This window comes from Phyllostomus hastatus, unplaced genomic scaffold (assembly GCF_019186645.2).
Source record: "Phyllostomus hastatus isolate PE091 unplaced genomic scaffold, TTU_PhHast_1.1 phas_scaffold_78, whole genome shotgun sequence".
Classification (NCBI taxonomy): domain Eukaryota; kingdom Metazoa; phylum Chordata; class Mammalia; order Chiroptera; family Phyllostomidae; genus Phyllostomus; species Phyllostomus hastatus.
Window position 1 is genome coordinate 16,827,563 of NW_025334041.1, and position 12,458 is coordinate 16,840,020.

The following is a 12,458-nucleotide window of genomic DNA, read 5'->3' on the forward strand; positions in this document are numbered from 1 at the left end:
TGGTGACTCATGGAATATTTGATGTGGAAGGAGATTTAGATTGCCTGTAGCCCCCGGGCTTACTGTCAGTGAGATACTGGCAGAGGGCTGAAATGGCCTTTCCCCAAGGCCCCATGGCTAGTGAGTGGAAGGGCTGAATTAGGTTCTTCAGCCCAAATGTTATGTTCTTTCCACCACCCTTTCAAGACAATAGGGCACTGGTTTGTACCTTGCCATAGAAATTGGGGTTAAAAGTTTATTCTAAAAATTATGTGAAATATATGTGCACATACCTGATAGGCTTCTACTACCAAATTATTGAGGTTTGCAGCCTTTGATTCTATTTCACCAGCAATGGTGCCAGGCAAGAGGGGTAGAAGGTCCTAAAAAAACATACCAATAACATTTAATGATAATTGTATGCTATGGTTCAGCAATCAACAAACAGTAAAAACTCTTGTAGTTACCAGTGGAAGGTGACATGAATCAGAAAAGATTAGAGAAAAGAGAAATGTATGCAACCAGCTAGGGCAGCTAAAACATGAAATGGTAGTGTGTATGTGTATGTGCAAGAGAGTGTGTGCATTGCACAAATGACATGCTGCCCCCCAAACCTAGTCAAAGCACAGACCGGCATTTCCCAGAGTATCTTCCATGGAACATAGTCTCCAGAGGTTTTAAATATGAAAGGATTCTAAGGGCAGATAAGTTTGCCAAGTTCTATGCATGGTTTCTTCCACTTAGTGACTCAAAATGTATACTTTCAAATTAAAGGTTCAGAGAAGTCCTGCAATTTAGAAACAATGTAGCATTATTTAGTGCAGTATTTCTCAACATTTCTTTAATTACAAAACTGTTTTCTCATATAACAGCAAATATAAACATTTTGTAGAAAGACTGTTCTGTGGAACAAGCTTGATCACATGTTGGCCCAGACTGGAGAAAAAAATCAGTCACAAGTGGAAGCTTCGTGGAGCAACTGTTCTTGAGGGATGTTCTTAATTATTGAATAAGGATGGAGAAGACTCCAGGTATTCCTAGTGAGAAAAAGCATTAGTGGAGGCTTAAAGGTTTACGTTAGATGAAATGAGAACAGAGAACAAACCAGTCTGGGTAGTTGTGAAGGATGTGTAACTGACATGAAATCAGATGCTGAGGTCTCGGAATCCATTTGTGCACTCATTTTTGTCATTCACAAGCATCGTTAAGTTCCTGCTGTGTGCCAGCTGACACTTAGACACTAACCTCTTGGTATCTCAGGTAACAGGGAAAATGTATCTCTTACTGATTTTTTAAAACCCATTTATAAAACCTTTGTTAAGCACCTATTGGGACCACGTTGTAGATGCTCAATCACTAGACCACTTAGTTTCCATTTTTATGGATCCCCCTGGTACATAAATGACAATTTCAAAAAAACAATGTATAGCCAAGCAATAGAAAGAATGTGTAGACCCTAACGAGAGGGATACCCAGTAAGCATCTGATGGCTGGGGAAGGTTGTCAGGGACTGTTTCCTGGAGGTGACACATGAGCTGTGCCTTGTAGGATGCGTAAGAGTTAGCCAGGTAACGAGGGAGGAGGGAGAAGGGCTTCCAGGCATGGTGGGTACTTAGCAAGAACATTGGCACAGAGGGGAGAAAGGGTTTGGTGAGTGGTGTGCACAGGATCAGAAGCAGGGCTGGAGGGACACGTGTGAGGCAGAGAGCAGTAGGGGATGTGTCCAGAGAAGCAAGCAGGGACCAGATGGTCTCTTAGGCCACATTAAAGACTTGATCCTCTAGATCAGAGGGGACTCTGGGAACATTTGACTTGAGGGAGCACTCTGCCTACACTTTTGATTTCAACAGATCATCCTGCCTTGCAGCCAGGTGGATGATGGATTTGGGAGATATGTTAAGAAGCTATTACAACTCAGATGAAGGCGGCTGATAAAAATGTCTCTGGGCGGCTAAAGTAGGCGACTATAAGAATACACGCAGGACCAGAGCAGAGCTTGTCAGGTGCTCAGAACCTGTTGATTCTTACTTTGCACACAGCTCAACTAACAATAAGCCTGCCTGGTTTTATAGTTTACCAGGCAGTGAAATTCTCTTTTTAGAACAGAGCAGGCAGAAACTGCTAGAACCAATAACACCATCAAGAAATACTAAAATAGTGGTCAAAGAGGCAAAAGCAATAAAAGCGGCATAAGGAATATAGTCGGTAACATTATAGTAAGTATGTACAGTGCCAGATAGGTAATAGTCTTATCGGGGTGATCACTTTGTGAGGTACATTCAAGTCCTTTCCATTATTTTCACAGTACCACACTGAGTTTTAGTGCCCACACTTGGCTCTAGGTCCTAGGGATAGAATTTATACGTAAATGCTCACTCACGATACTGCACAGTGTACATTAGCTAATACAGCATTCAGCTTCAATCATACGAAATACAATAACTCTAGAATTCTTACTTGGGATTTTAAGAAGTATTTTCATTTCAACTACCAAGGCGAACATTTTAATTTTTGCATTTTGGGAATGCACATACCTTATACCAATGAAACTGTTTTCCTTGAACTGCAAAGATGACATTAATGTTGTTGTCTATTAACTTTTCCGAGAGTTGGCCTAGTGAGGGATGTTCCTGTGAATGGGTGATGAAATAAGGAAGAGAGTGAAATTGAGTAGCTCGATCCCACACATACGCAAACATTTCTTGAGGGGGAAAACTTATGACTCACATGAAAATGTGTTTTGTTGTTGGGAAGGGTTATGGTTTTACTAGAGACATTAAACTTCTTTAAAAAATAAGATCAACACTAATGCATTAAGGAGTTTTAATAGATAGAAGCTCCATGACAACGTATATCTCAGAAAAATGAAAAGTGCTGAAGTCAACATACTATGGAGTGTTCAGCACCCCTTTAGGTTCATGTGGGGATCAAAGTGATGGAAAGATAATGTGGTACTCAGAAACAGACTCATTTGGGATAATCAAATTCTGCGGCAAAATTCATTAAAAAGTGTTGAAAGGCAAGTATGAGCACACATATACACTCACACACATACATACATATATACATTTGATATGTAACGTGATATAGTATGAACTCTGTTTAAAACCAGAAAATCCTGTACTCAAATCCCAGGTTGTCACTTTATGATAAAAATTCTACCTCGGGCCCATCCTCTCTAACACATGAATGGTATCTGCTTTCCGTGATTGCCGGCAAAATGAAGAAGGTAACATTAGTATGTGAACCATTTAGTGCAGTTTCAGGGTAGGTGCTCAAAACTGGTGTCAATGATCATGATTTGTACTCCCCTCAGCTTACACAAGGTGCAGAGTACAGATCTCTCAAGTTACTACCATTCTGCTGAACTTTTCTGTCATATAGATGTATATTTTTTAAATCTGTTTTACTTTGATAAATAAAGCTATGTAGAGCCAACTGTGTCATTCTTTGTAGTAGTGAAAAAGCTTGGGATGAGTAGAAGGAGAATAAAATGTAGTAAGTATGAGAAATCTGACAACTTGGAAATTGCTGTATCTAAAGTTACATAGTTAGATACTGTACTTGATATTTTTTCTTTCTACAGATGCTCTTCTAGGAAAAACTAATAATCTCGTTTGACAACTTCATTCTAGATACCTCTCCAAGGGGTGATGTCGAACTTTACCTGCACTGGTCGCCACCTGTCCCTTGGTGCCTGGTCACATTAGGCAAAGGCCATGCTGAGCCTAATTAGTATCATGTGATTCACGTTCAAATTACGCTGTAGTTTTTACTCCCCTTTCTCCTCCAATGCTAATTGTTTTCTTAAGGGAAATTTCGCTAAACCATCTTGTCTGACTTTTCTGAATTTTAGCAAATATGTGGACTTATTAAAGAGCTAATCTTATTAGTTTTGGTTATAGCCTAAGTTCTGTGACCCAGATATTAAATTTATATACAAGATATAAGAGATAGTCTTGTGCTTAAAGATATTATCACTAACATGAGCAAGTGCTGTGATCTGAATGTGTCCCCTCTCCCCAAATTTATATGTTGAAACCCTAACCCCCAAGGTGATGGTATTAGGAGGTGGGCACTGGGGAGATGATTAGGTCATTAAGGAGGAGACTTCATGAATGGATTGGTTCCCTTACACAAGAGGACCAGTGAAAGAAGCTCCCTCCCCCGTCCACAAGTGAGGTTACAGCTAGAACGTGTCATCTGTGAAACAGAAAGTAGGCCCTCACCAGAGCCTGAATCTGCCAGTGCCTTGTTCTTGAACTACCCAACTTCCAGAACTGTGAGAAATAAATTTCTGTTGTTTATAAGACACCCAGTTTATGGGTTTTTTTGTTGTTGTTGTTATAGCAGCCCAAATGGACTCAGAAAATAACCATAACAAATATGCTTTTATTTTTATATAATCTATAATTGCTGTGGTATAAGCAAATCAAATTTTTGTGGCCTGCATTTAAATATGATATGAAACCAATTTATGAAGAAGGCTTAAAAATATTACCACATGGGTTTCCATAAGAAACATTTTACCCAGAGCAATTCTTAAAATATAATTTTAAAGTAATAGAAAAATAATCCCCCAAGTATGAATTCTACCAGATAAATTCTTATTCCTTGTTCCTAACAATATATATACTCTTAAAATAGATTTATGACAGTTTGCACGAAGCTGGGAAGTTTAAAGAGAACGAGGAAGGGTACATCCAGCTGTATCTGAAATATTTTTTAATGGCAACAACTACTTTTCATATATTGGTGCTTTTACAAAAAATAATCACAATTTGCCAAGTATTCCCTCTTGTTAATTTTTCAAACCATTCATATTGTAAGGGTAATTTAATCCATATGTTTTTAACCAGCTTATACTTAACTCACATAAAATCAATATTTAAACAACAGTCCAAGATGTAAGCAGCGTTTAGAGCCTTCTTAATCTCTTTCCCCTTTCAAAAACAGGAAATCACATTGACCAAAAGTACACAAATTTTAAATCTAGAAAGTTCTAGTTCAGTCAGAAGCTCATTAAAAAAAGGTCAGTGGATTTTTAAGCTTAAAAGAACACATTTTTTTCTGAACCATAGAAAGACATCTGTTTTAGAGAAAATTCCAAGTACCTTGACGCAGATTTGTTAAAATTACAAATGTCTAACAGATGTTTAAATAAACCACGTTGACAGGAGAGCTGTGGATTAATGACCATTGTTGAAACCCCTTCCCCTTCCCCCCCTGAAGCACATTATCCTTTAAGCATTTTATCTTTTATGTCTTGTATCTCCCTAGCAGGAACACTCCCTCTCAGCCAGCTGTTCTCGTGACGTCACTGCTCCTCATCCCTGACTCCCCCTTTGTCTAACCCACTACATATTGTTGCTCTAAACTCTGAAAATAATTAATAGAGATAACAGGCATTCCAGGAAGAAGGGGAAGCAAAGTGCCAAGACAGCTGCTATGTAATTAAAGGCAAAGGATTCCTTTCACATTTTTCTTCTTCACTAACACCTTCGCTGTGACTTGTGGGAAATAACTTAAAAATGTCCGAAGGGAAGAGGAGTTAAAGATTCACTGACAGCAATTTTGGTTGAAGAGATAACTGTGTAGAAATGTATGGGAGAATTTTAATAATGTGCATATGCAATGGTGAAAAAGAAATGTTTAGGATGTTAAGACTTCATAAAAGTAAGGATAAAAAAATATTTTGTAAAATAATATAGACTTTGTAGTACTGAATATCATAATATGCAAAAAAATCCCAATGTATTCATTAAAGTATTCAGTTATCTGGATTATTTTTTTACAATTCACTTTTTAGAGGAAAGAGACAAATAGCATGAAAGCAATCCTATAGCAGATTTATTTAGAGTTGAAGGCTTTATGTGTTTTCAGCTTATGTTCTATGTACATGACTACACAGCAGTAATTGCTTGGATCAGGTTTTCTTATCAGTGCCACTATAGACATTTGAGAGCCAGGAATGCTGTGCTGTGGTGGGGGGGCCTGTCCAGTGTAGTGGGATATTTAGCAACATCCCTAGCCTCTGTATACTAGATTCCAGTTTCTCCCCCTTCTGCCCGTTGAAACAGCCAGAATGACTCTGGACACTGAAATGTCCTCTGGGGGGCAAAATCGCTCCAGCTGAGAACCATAGGAAGAGCAGGGGCTCCAAACACAGACCACTTGGGACCTCAACTCCTGGCTCTGCAATTACTAGCTATGTAACACCGGCCAGCTGTCTCAAACTCTCTGTGATCCAGTTTCCATATGTATAAAATAGGTGCAAATACTAGTATTGACCTCTCAGAGTGCTGGTGGGGAGTAAATGCGTTAGCGTGTGTAAAGGCTTTACTTACCAGTCTGTAATTACTAAACTGAGATTAGTGGTGAGCAGGAGCTCACGTGCTGATGTCACACTGCTTGGCATTTACCATGGCAATACTCTGTAGGGCTGTGTGACCACACGCAAGTTCCTGCTCCCTTTAGTGTTTCTATTTTCTCACATATAAAAGGGAGGTGATAGCAGTATCTACACCTCACTGGGTTGTTGGGTGGTATTACATAAATGTAAGGGACAAGCACCATAGGACTGCCTAATAAAAGACAGCTTTCAACAACAGACTTAATCTAATGAACTTGGAGGCCATTACTAAAGGCTAGAGGTTGGGCTCTTGCATATGCTTTATTTGACTTGCCTGACTTAGGTATTTACCCTAAGCACCTGGCTTCTGAAGTGTTTGAGTGTGTGCCTTCTATCCAACACAGTATCAGTGGTAACCATGATATCCTAGTTACCGAAGGGACCGAGGGGCATGGACTGATAATTTCTGCAAGCTTTTCAATCAGTGGGAGTGGTCAGAAAAAGTTCTGTGCTAGCCCTGGCTGGTGTAGCTCAGTGGATTGAGCTCGGGCTGTGAACCAAAGCATCGCAGGTTCGATTCCCAGTCAGGGCACATGCCTGGGTTGCAGGCCACGGCCCCCAGCAACTGCACATTGATGTTTCTCTCTCTCTTTCTCCCTCCCTTCCCTCTCTAAAAATAAAATCTAAAAAAAAGATGCTTTAAATAAAAAAAAGTTCTGTGCTTACATGTGAACTGAAACATATCATTTAATTGGAACATTCCGTTTCATAAATATTTTCATCAAATTTTGTTTTCATTGTGTCACTTTATTTAGCAAACCATTATTTGTTCTCAGCATCAGGGCCATTGTATCAATAAAAGCAGTGCTAGTCTAAGTCTGGCCCAGGCAATTCTGGGTGCAACTTTTGCTTTGAATTAAAAAAAAAGAAACTAAATATTGTTTTCAGAAATCATTTCCTGGCTATTTGGCTGCTACCATGAAAAGCATTCAAATTAGGTCTCACCTGAAGTTACTGAGGTCAGTGTTGTTCGCATGGCATTTACCATTTAAAACAGATCGTTCACAGAGCAGCTGATACCAGGCATTGTGCTGGTTTTAAAAGTTGTGTTTTTAAAAACACATACATATGGGCTTAAACATTTTTAGGTACGTTCCGCCTAGGTGACATTTCCTTTATTTTCCCAATTTTGCATGTTCCTAAAGCCCCAAAGTGCCAACACTGTAAACAGATCTTATCTCTTTAATTAATTGAAAAAGTTATATTTTTATGCAATGTTAAGCAGAGAAAAATAAAGTAAAAATCAGGAAATAAGGTTAAAATTTGTATTATATGCTTTAGTTTGGCCAAATTAGAATTACTGTTAATTTTATTCTGAGACCAAATGTCTATTAATACATCCCTCTTTTTCCCCTTAAAATGATTGTTTTGATTTAGGTGGCTTCTCTACTTGACTTTAAGTAACTATTTTGTGCTGATAAGCCCTAGTCTATGACAGCAGGTAGCAGATCTAGGTTGTTCCAGATTTTCTTTTTTTCTTTTCTATAGGATTCAGTATTATGCAAAATTAGGAACACTGTATGAATTTGAGCTTAGGAAGTGCATCTTTTTCAAGTGTTTAAAACATTTAAGGAGAGTCTTCAGAGTTGAAAGTACTTCAAATATTTTTTAAAATGACTTGCACTACAGGTCCTTTCAGTGTGACCACCTGCATTCACAGGTTTCCTGACCGGCGGCCGTACTGACTTAGTATTAAGACTGAGGCATATGGAGCAAGCTAGAAGTCTGCGAATCAGGTACCTTGGGAAAGATATTTATTCCCCCCCCCACTTTATTTATTGTGGATGGGTATGATGATGCCTAACAAGCCAAACTGATATGGAGATCTAATGAGCTGAGGTATGTTGAGGGTCTGGCAGGTGACCTAGCTCAGGGTCAAGGACAATAAATGGAGGCAGCCAACACAGCATCCGGTTGAAGCACATCAGTGGATTCTGGCATTAGGGAGCTTAGGTGTGGGTCTCAACTCGGATATTTGCAGTAGCTCCATGACCTTGCATAAAATTACCTGATGCCTCTAAGTTTCAGTTTCCTCAACTATAAAAGGTTGTGGTGAAGCCTGAAGAAGATAATATAAGCAGTATGATTAGCATGGTGCCCAGCTCAAAATAACTGCTCAGTGAATTAGTAATTTTATTGGTAAAATGAAAATGTGTCTGGAACAAAGAAGCCCAGATGCAGAAAAAAAAAGAGACACTTAACCTTTTCTGAAGTTGAAGAGACTATTTCTTAGTCACAGAGCAAAATAATTGTCTCTTTACTAAAAGATTAAAATTGTATCTTTACACGGCATGCTGTCTGGTATCAGCAGATACAGCAAAATATCAGAAATAGCCCAATCAGAAAAGAATAAAACAGAGATAGATATAATAACTTCATGAAAGGTCCCCTGCTCAGGTAGCAAAGTTATGGATTAAATTAGCAAAATATCTTCTCAAGCTTTCTTTCTCATCTGCAGTCCTGGAAAAATCTAATATAATTCCAAGTAGTTGAGGTACATGGTAAAGAGGAAGCTTTCTAAACGACTTACTATAAACCAAGAGCACGTTAAACAAAGTTGCATGGAAAGTCAGAGGCATTAACATTTTTTACCCATAAGGAAGTAAAACCCTTGAGTAATGCCTAACATGCCTTCTGCAATTCAGCTTGAGTCCCCTAAGACAGTGATCAGTTCAGCAGCTACTCTGTCCAAATGAGAAGGAACAAAATAAACTTTATATGACAGGAGGGATGGAGAAACACTGGCTAGAATATGATGAGGCACAGAGAAAAAGAAGACGAAGTAGAGAAAGAAACACCAAACCTAAGCAACTAAATACAATGGAGAAAATGATGGTGCGATCATGCCTGTGTGCCTCTCTCCATCCAGGACTGAGAGTCATGGCAACATTTAAAAATCCCACTAACAATCGTTCATCGTATGACCTGTGCACCTCTTCCAAATGCTTGTTCCTTAGCCCCCTTCTGTTGTTACTGGAGACCCTGGTGTTGTTCTTGGCCTCTGCCAAGGGTAGGGTGAATGACTGTAAGGACTCTGTGTGAGGCTGGGATTTACCCTGGAGGTGGTGGGTGGGAAGACAGGGAGAAATTCCAGACCCTTAGTATTAATAACCTATCTTGTACACCACTAACAATTTTTATACTTGTATCTACCATTTTCAAAAGAATACCATATCTTAAACTGCCATTATTATTGGATAAATTATAAAATTACATTACTACTCTAGTTTTTCATTTTAGCACTTGGGAGAAAAAGCTGTGGAAAATGTAATTTATTTAATAGTATCATCATTTGCCATATAAAATACTGTAATAATGTGTAACTATAAAATCCTTTAAATTATATCTTTTTTGTAATTTATGTAAGCCAAATTATGTGCTTTATTTCTTCCATAAGTAAGACTGCAACCAGAAAGAGCAAAAATTGTACTATTTCTTCTACTTTTCCCCTGAAAAACTGTGGCAAAGTGGTTAAGAATACAGATTTTCATATTATAAGATTGAGTTAGACTGAGCCCCAGCTTTGTTACTTTTTTAACTTTTTATCTGTCTCTCCTTAGTCAGTTCAATTCTTCTACCATTAGTTTTGTGTTTATAAAAAATAATTATGACTGCCCTAAATAGTTGTTGTAAGATAAGTTGGATTCTGTATGCAGTGTTTGCTGCAGTGGTTTTGATGAGCAAATATTCAAAACAAGGTAGTTGTTTTTAGTTTGGAGGTCACATTGCAATAGCTAAGTGTACATGCAGCAGAGCTCTGGCCCAGGTAACTGAGACATATAAAGAAGTCTTTTATCAGTTATTTCCTTCTATAAATAAAACAACCAGAATCTTGGACCAAGAAACTCAGATGGCATTTGACATTATGAGTATGGTTGGCTGAGATAAATTCAGGAAGCAGAGTGTTTGATTGCTTGTCTTACACCTTTTACGATTTCTCTATAATGGCCAAATAGGAGAGGATGGAGGTCATTTAAAAATCAACAGTAAATATGTGTCGAGTCAGGCTCAGGGTAGCTTTGCATCTGAAGCAATAGCATGTCGTGTATATATAAATGCATAGTCAAGGTGAATCAAAATGCTTCAACTTTTATTTTAGGACAGTGTCCTAGAAATGGAAGGAATGAGAATTCTTAAGAAGAGGATCCCCTAAACGCAGATCTAAAATGAGATAAAAGTATTTTCTAAGATATTAACAAATACACTACTCGTTTTTGTTTCTTTTGTTTTTTACTCAATACATATCAATGACACATTGAATGTGCATCCTTTTAAGTAGGTGGATCAATGTCGAAGGATGCAAATGAAGTTCATGGTAGAATATACAAATTCCTGGTCTCATAGGAGCCTGTCCCAATACTTTGTAAAGTTCCACGAGATTAGAATTTATTTCCCTAAGTTTACATGGTGTGGCCTATGTCAAAAATTATGAGAGCATTTCTTTGCCTTAAGGAATCCTTTCTAGCTGAACAACAGCACCCTCTAAAATACAATTATGGAGAGATGACTTCAGGGACTTGGCCAAACTTCAGAAGGATAATTCAATGCAATTTGAGAATAACGTGATTATCATTTTTCCTTAATGAAAGCTGCTTTTTGTCTCACAACAAAATAATTCCTCTTGTCTCCTCCTCCACTCCCCAGTAAGTAAATTCAAACTCTACAGCAGATTAAAAGAGGTTAACTAGAAGGAAGGAAAGATAGGAAATGACTAAATTGAAGTGGATGGATCTACCAAAGTGAAATGTGGCCAAGTAAAAGAGAATTAACAAAGGGAAAAGACACAGGGGGGGAATAACTCCCAATCCTAAATTTTTAAATTCAAACTCTAGTTAACTTTTAAAATCTTTACAATATGAGGCTGCCTTCAAGAGACTAAACTAACCGAGGATTGAACCTGTTTTATGCGAGAGTGCAGTTGCTCCTCTCGACTTCCAATATGTCTGGCACAGTGTTCAGATGAACTAAATTTAATCAATTTAAATTTCACTCGTGGGAACAACACACAGTTCAGCATAATTTATATGCTTTTAATATTGCAGTTCCCAATCTGCGCATGAGGTACCTTGGAACACTGCAGCCCACTCACCAGGGTGCCTCACAATGTCTTAAAATTTCAAGGGAAACATAGAGGTCCTTGGCTTCCCTCAGGTGCCTGGAAGTTGTTCACAGTTTTAAGACCACACTTGGCTCCGTTCCTTTGGAGGACATGGAGCCTTTACAAAGCTGGGCAGGATGAAAGTCAGTGTGAAACAGGAAATGAGGGTGGTGATGTCCAATCTGATTCCAAGGCTTGGAGGTTCCCATAAATAACTCACGAAGAGTGACACAAATATATGTATATGTGATTCATGATGTATACTATTTTTTAACTGGCTGCTAAGTTTTAGGACATAAATAGTTAAGTTATTTGGACCTGACTACTTAATAAATAGAATTGTCAGATTTGTGTTTTTATTTTGTTTTGTTTTTGTTTTGACCTAGGGGAACCAGGGAAAAAAATCCCGAGACACTAGGGTACAAAGATCTGGGAAAGTGCGGAAGTTTCTGTTCCAACATTTGTGTGACTGTGAAAATATCTGTCAGTGTCAGAAATAAATGATGCTTCATGTGGTCAATTTCCCACATGTAGAGCAGATGATTCTGGGAAATATATGGTACTAGAAGAGTGCATGTAAACATATGACTCAGAGCTGAAATGCTCTGAGGAAGCAATCCAGGTATTTGATGATTTAAAAAAAAAAAAGAACCCCTGAACACAGATAAGCTTCACAGGGAAGAATTGAGGTACAGAATACTGAAAGCTGGCCTTTTTTTTCCTTGTCTCTACTTGGATTCTGTCTGTACACTGTGAAGTTTCCTCAGGCCAAATACACTTTTCTTTCTTTTTTTTTTAAGATTTTTTATTTACTTATTTTTAGAGAGGGAAGGGAGGGAGAAAGAGAGAGAGAGAAACATCAATGTGCGGTTGCTGGGGGCCGTGGCCTGCAACCCAGGCATGTGCCCTGACTGGGAATCAAACCTGCGATGCTTTGGTTCACAGCCCGAGCTCAATCCACTGAGCTAC

The 12,458-nt window shown here is 38.4% G+C and overlaps 1 protein-coding gene across 3 annotated transcripts in view; it reads right to left on the minus strand.

The window, feature by feature from the left end:
• Nucleotides 1-12,458, minus strand: part of ITGB8 (integrin subunit beta 8) — a 77,619-nt gene that overhangs the window by 19,116 nt on the left and 46,045 nt on the right. For all 3 annotated transcript variants that reach the window (XM_045827538.1, XM_045827539.1, XM_045827540.1), the window contains 2 exons: nt 2,514-2,609; nt 273-362 (listed from right to left, as the gene is read on the minus strand). In XM_045827538.1, the coding sequence (XP_045683494.1) occupies nt 273-362; nt 2,514-2,609 (186 nt within the window). The remainder of the gene's footprint in view (nt 1-272; nt 363-2,513; nt 2,610-12,458) is intronic.